A 20,303-nucleotide genomic window follows, 5' to 3' on the forward strand; every position below is an offset into this window, starting at 1 on the left:
TGTTTTATATAGATTTTGATGCGTTTTATTTTTAAATGCAAGTTATATTTATGCTATTTTTATTTTAAGTCGTGTTTTGAGTAGGATATCATACATACTCTATTTAGAGAATAATTTATTTATCTAAACTTACTTCATAATTTAGTAGTGTTTGAATTCAAAGAATAATCATGTTTGAGCTTTTCTTTTTCATGTTAATAATTTTTATATGTCAATTTTGACACATTTCTATATTTGTAATGTCTTCATGCCATGTCATGTTTTTAATTATGATTTTTTATTTTATTTTTTTGATAAATAAATAACACTTAGATATTAAAAAAAGAAATTAAATTATAATATATCATTTAAATAAGTTCTCAAGTTTTTTTTACCTAAATAAGCTCCATTTTTTTTAATCAACAACTACTTATGCATTAAATAAAAATAAATCAAAGCAGCCCCATTCTTTTTTTTTCACGATAAATAATGATATTTTTTCAATTATTTAATGACATTTAAGTAACTTTTTTATATCATTGAGACATAATTTTGGTAATTCTTTTACCCTAAATTATAAACCTTGAACTCAAAACCCTAAATCTTAAACTCCAAACCCAAAACATGAATCTTAAACTTGAACCCTAAACCCAAACCTTGAATTCGAACCTCGAATCATGAACTTTGAACTTGGATTCGGGGTTCAAAGTTCGAGTTTGGGGTCTAAGGTTAGGGTTCGAGGTTCAAGGTTCGAGTTTAGGTCAGGGTTCTAGGTTCAGGATAAAAAAAAATTACCAAAAGTATATGCTAATAACATAAAAAAAATTGTTATAATGTTATTAAATAATTAAAAAAAGGTTGTGGATAATGTGATGGAAAAGTTACATAAAATAATTTTTCTAAGGAATAGGATAAATTTAATAGTATTAGATATATGATCTTTCCTTTTCATGTATTTTCTTTTTCATTTCATTATAAATCAAATTAAAATAATAATAAAAAGAAAGAAAAGAATGCTTACCAAGCATGGCAAGCAAATTATATATATATATATATAAACCATTCTCTTTTTCATCATTTCTACTCATCTCTTTAATTTAATATGAACCATAATTTTAATATGTAAATTACACAACACAAATAAAACAAAAAAAAGTTAAAAAAATTGACTTAAATATATATTTATTCGTTTTTCAATTAAATTCAAATAGTACCACGAACAAATAAAAATAAATATGAAAATGTAAGTAACATGTGGGAATAAACAATATATACGGTTCAATGTCATAATAATTAATTTCATCTTTGATGGAGAATAAGAACAAACAATGGGCGCTACAAATTTCACATCCCATAAATCTCTTCTTTTTTATTATTTAATTATTTTTTTTCATTCTATTTTCTCTTTAAAGAAACGATAAATTTAATTTTTAATTATTTTATTGTTTATATGAGAATTTTCAAAGTAAATGTATTGAAAATATTTTTTAAAGGATTTTCTCAATATACAGCACAATAATAGAGATTATAAAATTAGATATGCATGGTTGATTTTTTAATTGATCAAAATTTATTATTAAATTAATTTAATGATGATAAAGTTAAAATGTAATTTTTAAATGCATTTTATTTGCTATTTGCAATTCCGTTAACATTTTAAAAACTCATGTAGCTCCTCAATTGCTTCCATACAGTCACACCACCATGTCATATCCTCGTGAAAGAAAATCGATCAATAAAGTCATCGTTTTTCCTTTTCCACAAAAGGTTGGAATAAAAATTAGGTTAAATTATTAAGGAGGTTCCTGTATTATAGAAATTAGATCAAATTAATCTTTTTATTATTAAATAAATTAATTTAATCATTGTATTATTAAAAAATTAAATAAGTTGAATTTATAATAGAATTAATATTTACTATATAAAAAAGTCTAAAAATTCTTTTGTCAATTGCAATTCAATTCTAAACAAAAAAAAACTCATTTATAAAATCATAAAAAAATTGAAAACTTTAACTTTATTTTATAGTAAATGATAATTTTTTAAAGTAAATTACAAAAAAAAACACATTTAACGTGATTTAAACTCAGAATATACCTAACACAGTGAACACCACCAATACACAGTGATATTCTTTCAACAATGATTTATATGTTATAAAAAATGGCGTAGACGATGGGCAATAATACATAAACAGGCTCAACTCCCTCCAAAATCAAACTTGTACGGCGGTCTCAAAATATTGCATTACTGGGGATTCAGCTCTAAGATTATAAAAATGGAAACTTTTTTATGAAATCATTACAGAGATAATCTTTTCAGAAATGGGTTTTCTTCACAGTTCATCATTGTTCCCATTTCTTCTGGTTTTTATCGTTTCATTTTCATGGCCGATCACTTCATCAGCTGATATCTATGGAGATTTTCTTCATTGCCTTTCTTCATCTTCCATTTCCAACCTTGTTTACACACAAATGAATTCATCATATTCATCTATTTTGGAATCCACGATTCACAATTCCCGTTTCATTACTCCCACAAGCCCTAAACCATGGGTGATCGTAACACCATTGCATGTTTCCCATGTCCAAGCAACGATCCGTTGCTCAAAAATACATGGTCTCCAGCTTAGAACTCGAAGCGGTGGCCATGATTTCGAAGGTGTTTCTTATATATCTGAATCTGAATCTCCTTTTGTCATCATTGATTTGGCTAACTTACGATCCGTTCAAGTTGATGTGGAAAATGAAGTTGCATGGGTTCAATCTGGAGCGATAATGGGTGAATTGTACTGCGAAATCGCTCAAAAAAATAGAACCCTGGCGTTTCCCGGTGCTCTTTGCCATGGGGTCAGGGGCGAAACCAGGGGGGGGGCAGGCATGGGCCCCGGCCCCCTAAAATGGGAAATTTTCATTTAGGCCCTTTAGATTTTTTTAAAATTTTAAATTAGTAAAGGTAAAATTTCACTTTGGCCCCCCCCAAAATTATAAAAATTCAATTTAATCCTTTAAAAATTATAAATATATAGACTATAAAAAATTAAAATTTCCTTCGGCCCCTCAAAAATTTTTTTCTGGCTTCGCCCCTGCATGGGGTGGCGTTTGGCGGGTACATCAGCGGCGGAGGCTACGGTTTATTGTTTAGAAAATACGGTCTCGCGGCGGATAATGTTATTGATGCAGAGTTTATCGATGCTAATGGGAGAATACTTAACAGAAAATCAATGGGGGAAGATCTGTTTTGGGCTATTCGCGGCGGCGGTGGTGGAAGCTTTGGGATTGTCCTTTCATGGAAGATTAAATTAGTTCATGTTGGAGAAACTGTAACAGTCTTTTCAATAAGCAAAACGCTGGAACAAAACGCCACTCAAATTCTCCACCGTTGGCAATATATTTCATACAAATTCCCCGACGGAATGTACCCTTCGATCACGATATCAACAACGAACACCACCACCCAAGACGGCCGGAACTTAACGGTGGTCGTCACTTTCAGCACCATGTTTCTCGGCCGAGCAAATGAACTCGTCTTGTTGATGCAAAACATTTTCTCTGAACTTGGACTCACCTCTAAAGACTGCAACGAAATGAGCTTCGTTGAATCGATTCTCGCTTTGGGTTTGCTACCAAATCAAAATCTCGAAATTTTACTGGACAGGAATTACAGAGTTTCATTCCTCGTCGCCACCCCTTCGTTCAAAACGAAATCCGATTACGTCAAGAAACCAATCCCGGAAATTGGTTTCCAGGGAATTTGGTCTCAGCTTCTCGAACCGGAAGCAAGAGGGGCGACGTTCAACTTCGTGGTAAAATGGACGAATTCCCGGAATCTGCAGTCCCTTTCCCACATCGGAAGGGGAATTTATACAAAATAAGTTACAACATACGGTGGCGAGAAGATGATAATGTAAATTCTGAAAGGTATATAGCTTGGATGAGGAGACTTTACAGTTACATGAAGCCGTTTGTATCGAAATCTCCACGAGAAGCTTATGTGAATTATAGAGATCTCGATATCGGGAAAAATAATGAAGATGGGTATACGACTTATGCACAAATGAGTGTTTGGGGTCGTAAATATTTCAAGAACAACTTTGATAGATTGGTGAAGATCAAGACAAAGATCGATCCTGAAAATTTTTTCAGGCATCAACAAAGTATTTCTCCTTATTTTGGTTGATTAAACAAGGAATGTCTTCGTATCTAACAATTCAATTAAACAATGATATTTGATGTGTAATTAGTAAAAGTTGAATAGTGACGATCATATGATAAATCTTGTGCACAAGTACATTTTTATGTGCTTTTCCATCATAATTCAATGAAATTGTTACACATTTATATGTTTATATAGTATTTAATTTTAGTATTATGTTTGTAATATCCATACCCCAGCTTAGATACGTGACAACACAAGAGGTAGATATTCGTCAATGGTCCTTTGTTTTCTTCTCAGTTAAGGGCGTCTAATTAGTTATGAATCTGACTGAATATTCACGAGTATATGATAAGTCATTTGATTTTACCTACTTGTTATAGACTGTTCATAGAGACCACTAAAAAGTCGTTAAGATATAACAACCTCGTACTACCTCAACAAAAAGAATATCAAAGAAGGACCAAACAATATTATGCTTCATGACAACTAACATATAACAAACATGTCATCTGGCTAACCACACAAGCAAGCCACCAATTGTATTATCGGTGACATGACGCTACCAGACAAAGGGATTTCCTCTATATATATCTCAACACACGAAGAACAAAGGATCTTCTTCTCCCTTAAGTACCCTACTTGATACTTAGACTCACCACAATTCCTCTTCTTAAGTTCTTACCTCTTTCCATCTCACATTACCCTTTGAATTTCCACCTTTCCACCTGTCACAGGTGAACTGAGTTCCAAACATATAATTTTTCAAATACAAAATTAAGTTTAGATTCAATAAAGAATGTTTGGTTTAGTATTTCGTACAAATTGAGGTTTTTTTTTTGAGAAAGGGGAAGGGGAAGATGAATTTTGAGGATCAAATTAAAATTATTTATAAATTTTAAGGGTTTTTTTTAAATTGTGACTAAATTAATATAATATAAAAATTCAACACTACAAAGACACTTAAGGAAAATGGAAAAAAAAATCAATTAGTTAAGTGACTAAAATAAGAAAAATGATAATTAGATGACGAAAATAATAATAATAATAATAATTGGGTGAAAAAAAGGGGGTGTAGTTTACTATACTCTTCCAATTCGAAAGAAAGAACGGAGTTCATAGATAAAGTTTTTAGATGTAATTAGATGGAGAATGCAGTAACCCTGAATTTAGACTGCAAAATTACATTGAGATGGCGATCCTCAATTAATAGTGACAACAAGAGATCGATTCTCATCCAAACCCACTTCCCAAAACCAACCAGGCATTGTTGCTGTCTATCCTCTCTTCGCTCATCACCGTCAACGCCGCGGCGGCCGCCGGATGATGGTTGCTCTTCCAAAACCCATACCACGCTTCTTGTTGAGACTTACCATCACCACCGGAGGCTCAGGGCTTTAATTGAAAAGCTGGAGAAGGAGGGCTCTTGCCCTATGCAAATACTTGGAGATGATGGAGATTGGACCAAAAATGATTTCTGGGCTGCAGTTAAATTTCTCAGGCATGCCTTCAGATCCAATGAAATCCTCCAGGTTCCTTTCTTTTTGCTCTTTCTCTGTGTTTTAATAATTTTGTGATCTTAAAGTTCAGATTTTTACTAAATTTGGAGGTTGGGTTTTAAGGATGTAATGATGTATTATGATGCTTAATGAAAATGGGACTTTGTTTGGTTTCTGAGAAAGAATGGAAAAAGGAAAAGTTTGGTTAGAAAATGGATGGGAAAATACAGTGAATTTAGTATGATGATATTAGTGTGTGCTTGAAGACAATGGAATTGGATGGGTGCTTGCCTGACCATTTTACCTACAATTTGCTTATCCGTGAGTTTTCTCGTGGTGGGTTGCTCCAAAAAATGGAACGAGTTTATCGATTCATGATCTCAAAAAAGATGAATTTGCAGTCTTCTTCTTTGGTCGCAATGCTTGAAGCGTATGCAAACTTTGGGATTCTAGATAAGATGGAGAAGGTTTATCGGAAGGTTGTGAACTCAAGTTCTCTTAAGGAGGATACTGTTAGGAAATTAGCCAATGTTTATATCAAGAACTACATGTTTTCGAGGTTAGATGATCTGGGTATTGATCTTTCTTCACGAACTGGTAGAAACAATCTCGTTTGGTGTTTGCGCCTCCTTTCTCATGCTTGTCTTTTGAGCGGAAAAGGGATGGATTCCGTAATCCAAGAGATGGATGAAGCAAAAGCTTTATGGAATGTAACAATAGTGAATATTATCTTGCTAGCTTATTTGAAGATGAAAGATTTTTCTCATTTGAGAAATTTACTTTCTCAATTACCAAGCCGTCAAGTGAGACCTGATTTAACCACTGTGGGGATTTTATTCGATGCTATTGAGATCGGATTTGATGGGGCCAAAACGTTAGAGACATGGAGAAAGATGGTTCTTTACAGAGCCGTAGAATTGAACACCGATCCGCTGGTTCTCACTGCATTCGGAAAGGGACATTTTCTTAGAGATTGCGAAGAGGCATATAGCTCCCTTGAACCTAAAGCCAGGGACAGGAAAACATGGACATATCACCAACTTATCGATTTAGTAATTAAACACAAAGCAAAGCAGTCGTAGAGCAAAATTGTCCAATGAAGTCCGGTATAAGGTTCGATTCAGCCACCTTGAGACAGATGTTAGTGTTCCTTATCGGATTTAGTTTTACTCTACCGGTATTTCATCATTTGTATTGTGCTTAAGCTGTCATTACTGGTATTAGCGTGCCTCCTTGTTGAGCAATGCTAATTACTGATAGGCTTCCGGTTCCCCGTTTTTTATGCATGGTTACGATGGTAGAATGGATTACAGTGTAGGAACAGTAGTGAAATTAACCTTAACAGAGCGAAATAGGCTTCTGGCTCGTGATTGAACCTGCCCAACAGGCTGGTTTGAGTCGGATTTTTTGGTCCATTCTTGCGACAGCATAAGAACAGTAGGCATTGGCATGCAAAAGAAGCAAAAATAAAACGAGGCATACCATAGGCAAATGCCATGTTCATATTAAACATCTTTAAACCCCAATAATGTCATTATATTATATAACCTTAAATTCAGTACACAAACACACATCCACTCTCTCCTGATTCAATTAAAAACAAAACCAAAAAAAATATACCGTCAAAATATATTCCTAATTGAATACACTGTCATCAATACCTTCCTTTCCCTATAATTCTAAACCAAAAAAATATAACTCAAACTGACCTCATCTGCTGCATCCCTTATTTGCCATCCTTAAAAACTTATTTTTTTCAAATATCGTCATGGGGCTCGTCGTCTCATTCATAAAATTGATGGAAAGAAAAGGTAAAAAAGAACTAAATGGAAGAGAGAATGTAAGACAGGATACATAACTCGTATTGAATGAATTTTTCATACCATACCGGAAATACCTGAGTCTTCCTTTCGACTATTTTTTCTATATTAAGATTGTACAGCCAACCTTTGGAGATGTTCAAAGAACACTTGTAAGCTTACATCATCCGTAAAGATTACATCTGAACCAGCAGCCATTTCATTGGCATTGTTGTATGTTGCTGATGGGTTCAATTTTGCCAATAAAAATCTTGCCTGCTCAAGTCAACGAATAATAATAATAAGCCCCCTTGGTAATGGTAAACAGAACTGATTCAAGATTTTACCAAATAAAGCTTTAATCAGATCAGAACAATATTCAAATCTTAGAATCTCAGGCTTGGGCTGTGAACATAGAAAGGAAATGCCACAATCATGACACCCCACTTTTCTTGTAGATTTGGCTCATGGGATTCAGCATTGTTCAACTCAGAACCAACCTACAAAACTTAGATAAAGGCCCTAAACTACAGCTGTGCAAATGCAAGTCTTAGTGAAATATACTGACCTGGGATCCATGCTGATCACATACAACCAATCTAGGGACAGGGAAGCGTTCGCGAATAATCATTTGTGCATCATCCTGGGGTGCTTGCAAAAGTTGTGCAAATGCCTTGAAGGGAAAAAAAAAAAAAACCTCTTTAGACAAAAGAATCATAGACCATGAACATACAAATTGGGTAGTGAACATAAAACTTGAGCGCATTAGAAACTTCACTATATTCTACATTACAATCAGGTAGTTTATCATTGGGATTAATCTCATAGTTTAAGTTTCAGAGCTGCAAGATGGGTGTGCCAAGGGCTTCCTTCTGTCAGTCGTTAAGATAAGTTTCTCAAAAGAATCAGTAAAATCAAAATAAGAATAAACATTCCTTCAGACTTAAAGGGACCTCAGAATTAGTACTACTATACCTTTAGGCATGAATAAAAATTACCGCATTATGAATTGAAGGGTTCTAAATAAATATACATTTAGCACCAGATTCAGGAAGCATGAACAAAATGAACATACCTGATGTTCAGGCTGGTTCTGGTAACCCATGTTGCGCCACTGCGCTATTGTCATGCCATGGAAAATTACAATACTGAAATATGAATCCAGCAGGAGAATACGATCAGCCGAAATGGAAGCCACATCCAATAATGCTGGTTGGGGCAGTGAGTTGAATGAATATGATATTAATGATGGTTGGATCATAACAGCAGCATTTGTAATATTTTCCCTGTTTAATAACATGCGAAAATAGGCAGTTTCATCTGGACTGTTGTTAAAAACCTGCCAAAGGAAAGGGGAGGAAAACCTTTAACATAGGTCAAGAAGAATAGATTACAAAGAAAAAGGCAGCATATTTGGAAAAAGAAGCGTTACTTGTACAAATTGTGACCGCCGCAGATTAAACATGAACTGAGGGAACAAAGAAAAACAAGGGTTTAATGTAAAAGATGATGGATCGTCCTTCCGGTAGTTGCCAAATTTGGAACAAAGTCGAATGAGATTCCGGTCTAGCCACCTTGTAGCATCAAACCCCTCCTAAATGAAACAAAAAGACATGACCACACAAGGATTTAAGTAATCAGTAAAGAAGTACAATCAAAGGGCCAAAAACTAATACATAGAAATTATAACAAAAGAGAGAAGCACTAAACACTATGAGGATTAAGAGAGAAAATTCTTATCCAATAACATAAATACAGAATAAGAGTGGACTTTTATTCAATAAAAAAAAAGCATAATAAAATAAGCAGCATAGGTTACAAGTGAATGAATTCAAACAAGAAATATAACTGGTGGACAGCAGAATAAAAGACTTCTTAAATTACCTCCATCTCCATTTTCAGGGAAGTTATTCTTGCCATTACAACAGCCGCAGTCTCTTGATCGAAGCCTTGTATTAATTCCTAGAAAGGAGATATCATTCATGGTTTGCGTAAATTAATTCAAACAAACGTAATCAATCATTACACTATCTTAACCAAGACAAATGGCAATGACATTTATACAGATGTTGAAAATTATCAAAACATAAAATGGGCCAATATAGCAGAAACCAAAAAAGATACATGTAGGTGTTATTTAGACAATTTAAACAACCAAAATATAAACTAACCTCAGAACTAACAGCACTGTCTACCCATTGTCTAGTCACAGTCGTAACTCGGAGCATTGTTTTACCCTCAGGGTCTTGATAGCTGCAATTAGATAACAATATCAAAATCAAATTAATAAAAGAGCAAAGTGAAAAACAAATCCAACATATCTCTTTTTTAAGGAAAATAAAGTGGGCCCTTTTGATAGTTCATGCAGCAAACCTTGTAAGAAACTGCAAATAGAGCTGTGGATTTGCAACTCCAGGAGCATTTGATTTGTCAGTGGATGAAACATCGAATAAAACCGTAAGGCAAGTACTCTTGTCAAGACCACACATTTTCCATGCTGTAGTGTTCCCCTCCCCGATGACTGTGTCAGCAACGTTAGGTCCTTTCTGCAACACTCAAAGGAATCAGCTCAAGTCCCCATAAATACAAGTAAATTATGTCTACAGATTTTAGTGTGCATCCGTTTCGAGATAGTGAGAGATGTAACTAAATTTCTAAATTGCCTAACCTTCTCCAAAGAAGTGCAAGGCCCGATAACCCCCTGAATCTTGACATCTTTAGAACAGTTGATCTCGAGTGTGCCACTAGAAAGAAAGAAAGAAAAAAAGAAGAAGAAAAAAGAGCATATGATGAGCGTGGAAGATGCATATTACATCTAACATAGTTCATATTTCTTGGTGTGTCATACAATGCCACAGCCAATTTTAAGTTACAGATAATTCAAACTTAAGCTACAGCACAAGAACATAAATTAATTTGGGGGGGGGGGGGAGCACCAGTGCTTCATCATCTTAATGTATGCAGCATTGTGCAATTTGATAAAACTTTATGTCAAAAGTTCACATTCTTTTATAGCAGCAGTAGCTAGTGAAACATCAGAACAAAGTTAAAAGCACACTGGGTGGTTGGCACATTTAGAACTCAAACAAGTAACATGAAGGCCAACTGGAACAAGAATGTAGGTTAAGCAATTAAGAATGCAACTATATACTTATTTACCAACAAGCATGGAAACATGTACTAGAAAGGTTGAACAATAAATGGTGAGAGCCTGAGAGAAACTAACTTAAAACATAGGCCAAGAGTCTGCTCCCCATCCTTAAACACACGCTTGAAAGAGTCTTTGAATACAGAATGACCAAAACTTTCTGCTAGAACAACAAGGCCACCTGTCCTTTCAACTGCAACTTTCATTTCAGCAACTCCAACCTGAGAACACACAAAAACCCATTAGATGTTCATTTACAGTTCATATTGTCAAGATCACTAATGTGCGAAGTTATTAGCATTTATATAAAATAAAAGTCTTGCAACCGAGTTAAAAAGAATTACTATTAACATCCACAGTTTCTCACAGCATAAAAGCATTTATGTTACAAGCCACCAGTCAAAGAAGCAAGGAAAAAAACAAGCCTTAATGTCTTCATGTTTCCACTGCATCATATATAGACTGAAATTAATGAGTAAACTCTAACAGCAAGAAAGATTTGTTTTTTTTTTTTGGGGGGGGGGGGGAGAGAGTCCTGTAATGTAAGAATCTTCATATCGGGTTAGTCAATGTTCAAATAAAATTAGGGTCCTTATATCTTATCAGCTTCAGTAGGTTCTTCAATGTTCAAATTCAATCCATGAGATAGTTTAAAGGCAGAACAGAACTGAAAACTTGTAAAGTGAATCCATCCTTATCAAGAGAGTCAACTAGTTCAGATTTAAGCACAAAAAAAGGAGTTTAAATATAATTGGAGAACCTGAATTGCGGCCATGACACACCTGATCAAGTGCAGATGCAAAAAGGTCGAGTACATGACCCTGGCTGACCAACTGCTTGGCAAGACTATCATAAAATTTGACAGCTTTCTTAAAATAAGGTGCAGCATCCTTATCAAGATCTTTATGGGAACGTACAGGTTCTGACAAATCCTTTGATACAATCTGCAAAAATCATATAAATCAGTATCATCTTGATGACAACCTAGAATGTCAGTACAAATTAAACAAGAAGCAATCTTCATATTAACATTATTTGTCTAATCTTGGTTTTCTCAATTAAATCATTGTTTCTGAGTCATCCAAATAACTAAAAAGGTATTTAGATATGGGAATCATCTTGCACAAAGAGACAATACGTATTAAGACAATAAGCTATATGAAAGCATGAAGATAACATAAATTTGTGTGAATACATTCGAAAGAATGAATGTACTTCATAGGAATAACTTTTATGTAATAAAAGATCACTTTTTAACCAATTGCTCGGTAAATGCACTGACATCAAATGCTAATCAAACAGAAAACTGGGTTTTAAACATGGATCTGTTCTGTACTACAATGGGCACCAGTGGTTGTGCTCTAATTACAAAGCCGTTTTGCTTCTGTTTGGATGCCTGCAGTTTTTTACATAATTTAGAAAAGAAACATGCACCAATATAACAATGATGTATCATTGAATAGAACTTTCAGGATGGCAACAAATATAAAGGTCATACTACCTACAAGTTATAACAAACCATATCCAGCTCAACCATCTAATCCATGTTACTTGGAATTGGGTCAGAGTGTTGGATATTAATACATGTCCAATACAGATACGTTCATTTATTTTTCTAAAATTTTTCCTTGTATTTGGAAAATTCTTAGAGGGTCACATACTCGAGCCTGTAGCAAACACGGTTTACCTCAAGAAAAATGAGTCAGGGCAATATAGGGCACATTTATTATATGCAATGACATCCATAAACTTGTCACAACCCATGAGAAATCGAATGATACTTGCTTTACTATCGGCTAAGTAAATTTGATTTCTATCATTTAATTGTGCAACATGTAAAATTCAGAAGCTAAACAAAGAGTTCAATGGCATTACCGTCCCAGGCCCTTCAGTACATGGACCACCAACCAAAGCAACAATCCTAGCACCAGTACCAGGCAAGCAAGCTCCAAGCAATCCAGCTGCAACACTCAAGGCCACTCCGGTACACCTTGACGCTCTATGCCCCGCTGGAACTGGCCATTGATCCGTTTGCAACTCATCCAACAACTATATTAAGATCAACTAACCTCTTAATAAAAAGTTTAACAACTCAAAAAGATTATTTCCCACGAAATTTTGATATAAAAAAACGCACCGAATTCAGTGTGAATTCGCAATCTGAAGCAGGCAATAAAAACCTGTTAACGCCGCTATTTGTGAGCCCATTCTGTAGGCCTTTAGGATATCCGGCAGTCGGCCGCCGGCCAGCAGCTCCAAGACCCAACTGCTCCAACACCTGCTCCCTGGTAATTTCCTTATTACCCCTGAAAACATAGACCTTCGACATATCCGAAAACCCCAATTCATGGACATGAGCTTGAGTCCCAAACGAAACGAACCCAACAAGCGCATTTTCTGGCAATAACCCAATTGCCTGCTTCATCGCCGATTTCACAAACTCAAGCTCTTCCTCGATCATGCAAGTGTCCAACACAAATACAAACACCGGCGGCAATTGAGGAGCACTGGAAGGGTTGTTCGGATCCAGCTGGAGCGTGTATTGCACGGTGGTGTATTGCGGGTAGAGTTCGCACGGTAGGTTCGTTTCGGAGATCATAGCATAGTGAGGCGGAAAGTGGTTCCGCTGGTAACAGAAAGGGCAGATCCAGATCTTGGCAACGAAGTCAACACGCGCAAAGGCGTTGAGCGCAGCTGAACACATCCTGCACCGTAGAGGCGCGTAAGGGAGCGTCGGGATGTCCGGGTGAGGACGGATCGGAGCGATGGTAGCCGCCAACGGGATCACGCACTTGCTAGCTTCGACTTTGGTGCGTGGCCAAACGTTCCACGTCATCCGCACGGCGTCAATCCCTTCGGGATCCGTGTTCGCCATCTCCGACATGGTTGAAAAATATATTCAAAAGTTTTATAAAAAAAAAAACTATTTGTAGGGATTAAATTTGATTAATAATTTAGAAATACAATAGGAATTTTGAGGTTTTTTCAATTTTTTTAAATTTTTTTGGTGATTTTAGGCGACCCCAAGTAAAACAGAAGAGAAAGGGGTCACCGAGAGAGAAAGGGAGAAGGGAGAAGCAGATGATTTCGAAAACGAAAAGTGAAGAAAACTGATTTGATCTATGCAGTGAGTATTTAAAGAGGAAGATTTGTATTTATGGGAGGCTATAATTTGTCTTTTATTTTTATATCTATTTAATTTTAAAAATCTCTCCATTTCTGTTTCAAGATTTCATGTTCTATAAATAAGATTTTATTCAAATTACCATATATTAAAATTACCCCTTTTTTTAACATAAAACATAGATCTATCTTATTAATCATACAACTTGTATTATGATGGGTAAAATCTAAATCTTGCAGGATTAAGGCAGGGGGAGATAGAATAAATCTAAAATTTATAAAGGTGATAATAGTTTTTAAGATTATATATCTATAGTAGAATAAGATAAATAATAGAATAAAACGTGTTAATTATGAAATGGTCATCTCTAATAATAGAATACAACTTATGTCATTGTCATCTCTAACTTAAATACAAGAAAGAATATCATCTCATAATTTAAATTCGAAATTGATGCATCAAATTTCAAATAAATCTTTCCCGTTATTGTTAGTCATATGATATTTAATTTATGAATAAATAAATATGATACCATAATTTTAGATATCATTCATCACTCATTTTTAGCACATCTCTAATAGTTATCTTTTCAATTTTGTAATGAGATAAATTGCCCCAATTTATGGAAGACGTAGCAATAATGAAAGCACCATCCACATATTTAGCCAACTATCCCCTCAGTCGCATAAACATTAGAGCAATGGCATAGTTATCACCCATCAAGTATGTCATACACTCCTCCCTTAAATAAACTCCCATACTTTTTATACTCGATGTTAAATGGGAATCCCTTTATTCCCTCTATAAAAAAAGAAGCAAGACATAAAACTATTGTAGACGACATTTCCAAAATACTTTTTTAATAAAAAAATTAATAAATAATGTATTTTATCATTTGTTACATATTATTATTGATATTTATAAAAGGCTCGAAACCGTTTAACCTTTAAACATATTTCTCATGGGCTAATCAAAATAGGGCATAGAGCTATTCATGACTTCACAACCATTAACAACTTCCTCAACCCTCAAATTAATACATTCCCCAAGAACCAAACGCATATTAAGGAATTTTTTGCAACCATATAATTCAAAATTAATGTCGTAAAGTAATCAACAAAAGAAAGTATCAAAGTATCAATCTTCCAAGTGTTGTAATCACTAGAAACTCAAAATAGATTCAAATTTTTGAATCTAAGCCATTGTATAAAGGTATATAGACTTACATAATAAACATTTAATATCACATTCGCTTTGAAATTGTTAAATGTAACAGTTAACATTATTATGTCGTGTATTTAATTACATTATATTTTAGTTAAATTTTGTATCCTTAGTTATATGGTAATATTTTGTTTATATACAAAATTAATAAATCAAATTGGCCCTTAGTTAATTATAGCAATAGCTTACCACAAAAAGCTAGGTTTTCTCCGATGAGTTGCATGGAAGGCTTGAAGTTGAACTATGCCCAATTAGATTAAAATTGGGTGTAATTATAAACTTGACCCTCTACTTTATGAAAATTGATAAACTAATCCTTTCATTATAATTTGTCAGAAATTGATCCTAGTACAGTTGACTAACACTATGAAACCTCGAACTTTATCAACGAATTGATTAACTTCTTAATTTTCGTAGAGTGTAAAGATTAAGTTCAGACAAATTTAATTAAATAGACTAATTATTTGATTTGTATAGATGGATGAAATTCATAATTAAATATTAAAAATTAAGATGATGTTAAAATTAATTATTATAATAATATTGTGATTAAAATTAATGTAAAATGCGTTTGAATTAAAATACATTTAATGCAAATGTGCATGTATATAAGAAATTATTAGAAATTAAGATGATAGAAAAACACAAACACAAATGGATAGGTTTAAACTAAATAAATTCAAAATATACCTTGCAATTATTCTATAGTGTCGTATTTGTATATTTTATTATATTTCAATTGTATTTAAGATATTTTATTTATTTACTTCAATTTTTTATATGAATATTTTATATTATATAGAGGTTGGTATATTCACATATAAATTTTGATTTATTAATTTTTATGGGGTAAAAATTTGAACACATATAAATTGATCTTTAACAGTTACGGTACTAACAGAAGGATCTAATTAATACAGCATTAATAATGTAAGGATTCAATTACATCATTTAAAAAATTCCAGACCAATATAAAATTCGAGTCATAATTTAGAGGTATAAGATGCAAATAACCATATTATGTTAATTATTATGAAGAGCCCGATTCTAAGCGCGAAGATTTCAAAGACAGTGTCAAGGGAAGCCTCTATAAAAAAGGGGAGTATTCTGGAACTCTCTTCAGGCTCTTGGCATTTAGAACTCTCTAGACTCTCTCAGTCTTCAATTTCAGCTTATAAAATTGCATGGCCTCAATTCATCCCTCACCGATCGAGTCGATTAATAAAATCCAGCACAATCCTTCACGCATTGTCTATTTGCCTTCTCAGAAATCTTCAAATTTCGAATCTTTTCTTTGTTTTCTCAGCCTAATTGTTCGAAAACTCCATGGAAGACGATTTCGAGTTCCCAACAGCCAGCAACATGGAGGAAGACGAGATGGACATTCCAGAAGATGACCCAGTTAGCCCAATCCTAAAAGTCGGTGGAGAAAAAGAGATTGGGAAAAATGGGTTGAAGAAGAAACTGGTTAAGGAAGGTGAAGGTTGGGAGAATCCTAGCAGTGGTGATGAAGTTGAAGGTAATGGGTCTTTTTCCTTTATTTTTTTTAGTTTTTGTTAATTCATTAAATTTCTTTGTTTATTGGATTTTGATTTATTGGGGTTCCATGTTTTTTTAATTATTTGCAGTGCATTATACTGGAACTTTGCTTGATGGAACCAAGTTTGATTCAAGCCGTGATAGAGGTACTCCATTCAAGTTCAAGCTTGGCCAAGGTATTTAATCTTACTTATCTTTTAGTTTGCAATGTTTGGCCTCATTCCTATTGAATGTTGATATTGGACTTTTGGCTGAAAGTTAATATCTTTTAACCTTCAGAATGTAAATTAATCAAATTACAAATCTAAGGGTGGATAGATAAAATATTTAAAGATAAATTAAAAATGGTCTAAAATATTAATTTTGTTCCTGCCGCTATGGATCGGTACTGATAGTAACAGATTTTGACTAGAATGGAACTTAATAGTTTTTGTATCGGTTTGAGATTGAAATGTTATATGCTGGCCGATATCGGAAAATTGAGCCGAGCTCAGGGGCTGGAGATCGCAAGCGTCACTGGATATTATGATCTCGATACTTGGTTTGAGCTTGATCAGAAATTTATTTTGAAGTTTAAGCTCAGCTCAAGTTACTGGAGCTCAAGCTTGATTTATCTTGCTTATCATTTTTGTCATTTTTGAGTTCGGTTAAGCTCGAGCTTGAATTATGAATATATTAAGGTAATAATGTAATTTAATATGGTAAAAAATTTGAAATATAAACAAAAATGGGAAGCTCAGCATGGTGCAATGACCTAAGCTAGATATGCTTATTTGTTTTTCTCTTTTAACTTTCAGGACAAGTTATCAAGGGCTGGGATGAGGGTATCAAAACAATGAAGAAAGGTGAAAATGCAATTTTCACCATACCTGCTGAGTTGGCGTATGGCGAATCCGGGTCACCTCCAACTATTCCTCCTAATGCAACCCTTCAATTCGATGTGGAGTTGCTTTCTTGGACAAGCGTCAAGGACATATGCAAAGATGGAGGAATCTTCAAGAAAATACTTGTTGAAGGGGAGAAATGGGAGAATCCAAAAGATTTGGATGAAGTGTTTGGTATGTTATAGATTCATTTCCCCTTACTGCTTGAATTATTAGAGTTTTATGATCCTCTGTATTTACGAAGGTGTTCTTGTATTTATGGCAGTTAAATACGAAGCTTGTTTAGAAGATGGTACGCTGATTTCAAAATCGGATGGTGTTGAGTTCACTGTCGGAGATGGTTAGTTTCATTCATCTATTCCTCCTTGTTTCAAAGAAAACCCCACACTTTAAGATCGACGCTGAAATTTGTAAATTTCTCCTGTGCAGGCTATTTCTGCGCAGCCCTTGCGAAGGCAGTGAAAACAATGAAGAAAGGGGAGAAAGTCCTGTTGACTGTAAAGCCACAATGTAAGATAAAATTCCTTTATTCTTTTATTGGTTACTGGATGATGTGAAACTTTACTGACTTTTTGATTGCATATATAGATGGATTTGGCGAGGATGGCAGGCCTGCTACAGGCGGTGACTGTGCTGTTCCTCCAAATGCTACCCTCCACATAACTCTCGAGTTGGTTTCTTGGAAGAGTGTTTCTGATATCACGAAAGACAAAAGGGTCTTGAAAAAGATTGTGAAGGAGGGAGAGGGTTACGAACGACCAAATGATGGAACAGTGGTTCAAGGTAAGATGGGTTTGAATTTTACTTTCCGTAGTCTATAATGGTTTCACTTCCTCTTTCAATGTATTCATATTTATTTTTTGTACCTCGCCAGTGAAATTAATAGGAAAGCTACCGGATGGGAAGATCTTCATAAAGAAGGGTTACGATGAGGAGCCGTTTGAGTTCAAGATTGATGAAGGTAATAATAGTTTGGTTCTTTCAGGACTTGTTATTAGGCCTTTGGGCATTGGCACATTGGTCTTCGAGTTCAAGTACATTGCTAATATGGATTCTATCTGTGACAGAACAAGTAATTGATGGTCTTGATAAAGCTGTAAAGACCATGAAGAAAGGAGAAAATGCACTTATCACCATTCAACCAGAATATGCTTTCGGTTCATCTGAATCGCATCAAGAGTTGGCTGTAGTTCCTGCAAATTCAACTGTTTATTATGAGGTTGAGATGGTCTCGTTTGTGAAGGTTTGTCAGTATGTCAAGAAGTACATTTTTCCTGTTGCAATGGCTGTTTGTGGCGACTACTGTCTAAACAAGTTCATGATTGCAGGAGAAAGAATCATGGGAAATGGATACACCGCAGAAGATTGAAGCTGCTGGGAAGAAGAAAGAAGAAGGGAACGCACTAATCAAGGCTGGTAAATTTGAGAGAGCATCAAAACGATATGAGAAGGTATCATTATGGACTTTGCAGATTATTGTTCATTCAATTCGCAAGGCTGTCTTTACTCGAGCTAACTACTTGACAATAATTCCTTCATGTAGGCTGTTAGCTTCATAGAGTATGACTCTTCTTTCAACGATGAGGAGAAGAAACAAGCAAAGTTGCTAAAAGTAAATTGTAACCTTAACAATGCAGCTTCCAAATTGAAGCACAAAGATTACAAGCAGGCTGCAAAACTGTGTACTAAGGTTGTAATCAAAGTGGTTTTTTAGAAATCATCATTATATGCAAGTGTTAACCCACTCGGGCTAACGGTTCTGGAATGTATGATTTTATAGGTATTGGAGCTTGATAGCGGGAATGTGAAAGCACTCTACAGGAGGGCTCAAGCATATATTCAACTTGTTGACTTGGATTTGGCGGAGGCTGATATCAAAAAGGCCTTGGAGATCGACCCTGATAACAGGTACTTGTTTGCAGCAAACTTTTGGCTATATCTGAAAATGGAGCGATTTATGTTAGTTGTGGTAATTAGAGATAGAAATTTTGGTGATGATCACCAGGGATGTGAAATTGGAGTACCGAGTCTTAAAAGAGAAAATCAAGGAGTACAACAAGAGGGATGCGCAATTTTACGGCAACATATTCGCAAAAATGAACAAGTCAGCAGGAAAACGAGAAGCAGCACCCATGGCCATTGACAGCAAGGCATAACAGAAAGGATTTGTCACTGCAATCCTCTATTATCACACTTATCCATCCTTTTCTGCTTGTTTGTCAATGCTATTAAAAATTTATGTAAGATTGGGGTACCATGATAAAATCATAAGATGATGTAATGCTTCTAATAGACATATATATATTGTCTTTGTACTTCAAATTTGGTCTGAAATGGAATGTGGTTTAAAGGTTAATACGCCTAAATGGAGTACTTTTAAGTTAGGCTGATAGGAAGTCTTATTAAATCTGTCCCACTAAACATCTCCAATCATGTTTCCAAATGTAACTTAAAAATTCTCAAAACAAAAGAAAGGAAGGGACAAGTAATAGTATTCGGACTGTTGGCTTTTTCTTTCTAGTTAACATATATTGATTGATACTAATCCCAGCTGCAACTTTAAATCGAATACCTTGAGCCTGCCTACAACTGAACATTTTCATAAGTTTTTGTAAAGAATCTTTGGATCCGAAGACAACATAAAAGAATTAAATCGAAATTGTGAAATGATTGAATTGTGGATACCTATATATGTAGCAAGGATATTAAAATATCTTACTGAAATGCATGCTTGTTCAATTTCTAATCCAAATATACCTATTTATGTTATCTGAATTTGAGTAAAGAAAATGATTATCTCATATAGCTACTTGTGTTAAAAGGAAAATATCTAATTAGCATTTCTTATTCCTTCATTTATTACATAGATCATATTATATATATATATATATATTCAATAATAAAATTTCAATAATCTTATTGAGAAGGAGAGAAGCTAAGTAACTCTTTGTC

General features: G+C 34.4%; 4 protein-coding genes across 4 annotated transcripts; 3 read left to right on the plus strand and 1 right to left on the minus strand.

Annotated features, from left to right (window-relative positions):
- Positions 1-2,303: 2,303 nt before the first annotated feature.
- On the plus strand, positions 2,304-3,853 carry LOC121206053 (berberine bridge enzyme-like 8). The gene is made up of 2 exons (XM_041076236.1): positions 2,304-2,767; positions 3,097-3,853. Exons 1-2 carry the CDS (start codon positions 2,304-2,306, stop codon positions 3,851-3,853), a joined length of 1,221 nt encoding a protein of 406 aa, XP_040932170.1.
- A 1,341-nt stretch (positions 3,854-5,194) lies between these two features.
- On the plus strand, positions 5,195-6,878 carry LOC121206054 (pentatricopeptide repeat-containing protein At4g14190, chloroplastic). Its single transcript, XM_041076237.1, has 3 exons — positions 5,195-5,707; positions 5,744-5,759; positions 5,873-6,878. The coding sequence occupies exons 1-3, from the start codon at positions 5,280-5,282 to the stop codon at positions 6,713-6,715; spliced, it is 1,287 nt and encodes a 428-aa protein (XP_040932171.1). The 5' UTR covers positions 5,195-5,279; the 3' UTR covers positions 6,716-6,878.
- Positions 6,879-7,147: 269 nt separating this feature from the next.
- On the minus strand, positions 7,148-13,811 carry LOC107890510 (protein transport protein SEC23). Its single transcript, XM_016814976.2, has 12 exons — positions 12,718-13,811; positions 12,456-12,629; positions 11,363-11,524; positions 10,659-10,801; positions 10,101-10,176; positions 9,806-9,978; positions 9,604-9,685; positions 9,317-9,394; positions 8,865-9,026; positions 8,508-8,771; positions 8,001-8,105; positions 7,148-7,708 (listed from the first exon to the last, which is right to left on the minus strand). Exons 1-12 carry the CDS (start codon positions 13,462-13,464, stop codon positions 7,562-7,564), a joined length of 2,313 nt encoding a protein of 770 aa, XP_016670465.2. The 5' UTR covers positions 13,465-13,811; the 3' UTR covers positions 7,148-7,561.
- Positions 13,812-15,982: 2,171 nt separating this feature from the next.
- LOC121206288 (peptidyl-prolyl cis-trans isomerase FKBP62) lies at positions 15,983-19,707 on the plus strand. Its single transcript, XM_041077144.1, has 12 exons — positions 15,983-16,447; positions 16,557-16,643; positions 17,265-17,525; positions 17,617-17,691; positions 17,781-17,861; positions 17,940-18,134; positions 18,226-18,312; positions 18,419-18,594; positions 18,680-18,802; positions 18,895-19,041; positions 19,132-19,259; positions 19,357-19,707. Exons 1-12 carry the CDS (start codon positions 16,255-16,257, stop codon positions 19,505-19,507), a joined length of 1,704 nt encoding a protein of 567 aa, XP_040933078.1. The 5' UTR covers positions 15,983-16,254; the 3' UTR covers positions 19,508-19,707.
- The last annotated feature ends 596 nt before the right edge of the window (positions 19,708-20,303 follow it).

Source organism: Gossypium hirsutum, chromosome A09, assembly GCF_007990345.1.
Source record: "Gossypium hirsutum isolate 1008001.06 chromosome A09, Gossypium_hirsutum_v2.1, whole genome shotgun sequence".
In the NCBI taxonomy this organism is placed as follows: Eukaryota; Viridiplantae; Streptophyta; class Magnoliopsida; order Malvales; family Malvaceae; genus Gossypium; species Gossypium hirsutum.

What these genes read in the sequence shown, in the direction of transcription:
- LOC121206053 (XM_041076236.1), top strand. Translation starts at nt 2,304, where the DNA reads ATGGGTTTTCTTCACAGTTCATCATTGTTCCCATTTCTTCTGGTTTTT. An exon ending in GGAGCGATAATGGGTGAATT is followed by an intron (nt 2,768 to 3,096) that starts GTACTGCGAAAT and finishes CGGGTACATCAG; the next exon opens with CGGCGGAGGCTACGGTTTAT.
- LOC121206054 (XM_041076237.1), top strand. Translation starts at nt 5,280, where the DNA reads ATGGAGAATGCAGTAACCCTGAATTTAGACTGCAAAATTACATTGAGA.
- LOC107890510 (XM_016814976.2), bottom strand. Translation starts at nt 13,464, where the DNA reads ATGTCGGAGATGGCGAACACGGATCCCGAAGGGATTGACGCCGTGCGG. An exon ending in AGAACCAGCCTGAACATCAG is followed by an intron (nt 8,106 to 8,507) that starts GTATGTTCATTT and finishes TTTCCCTTCAAG; the next exon opens with GCATTTGCACAACTTTTGCA. An exon ending in GTGATCAGCATGGATCCCAG is followed by an intron (nt 7,709 to 8,000) that starts GTCAGTATATTT and finishes TGACTTGAGCAG; the next exon opens with GCAAGATTTTTATTGGCAAA.
- LOC121206288 (XM_041077144.1), top strand. Translation starts at nt 16,255, where the DNA reads ATGGAAGACGATTTCGAGTTCCCAACAGCCAGCAACATGGAGGAAGAC. An exon ending in AGATTTGGATGAAGTGTTTG is followed by an intron (nt 17,526 to 17,616) that starts GTATGTTATAGA and finishes TATTTATGGCAG; the next exon opens with TTAAATACGAAGCTTGTTTA. An exon ending in TGAGTTCAAGATTGATGAAG is followed by an intron (nt 18,313 to 18,418) that starts GTAATAATAGTT and finishes TATCTGTGACAG; the next exon opens with AACAAGTAATTGATGGTCTT.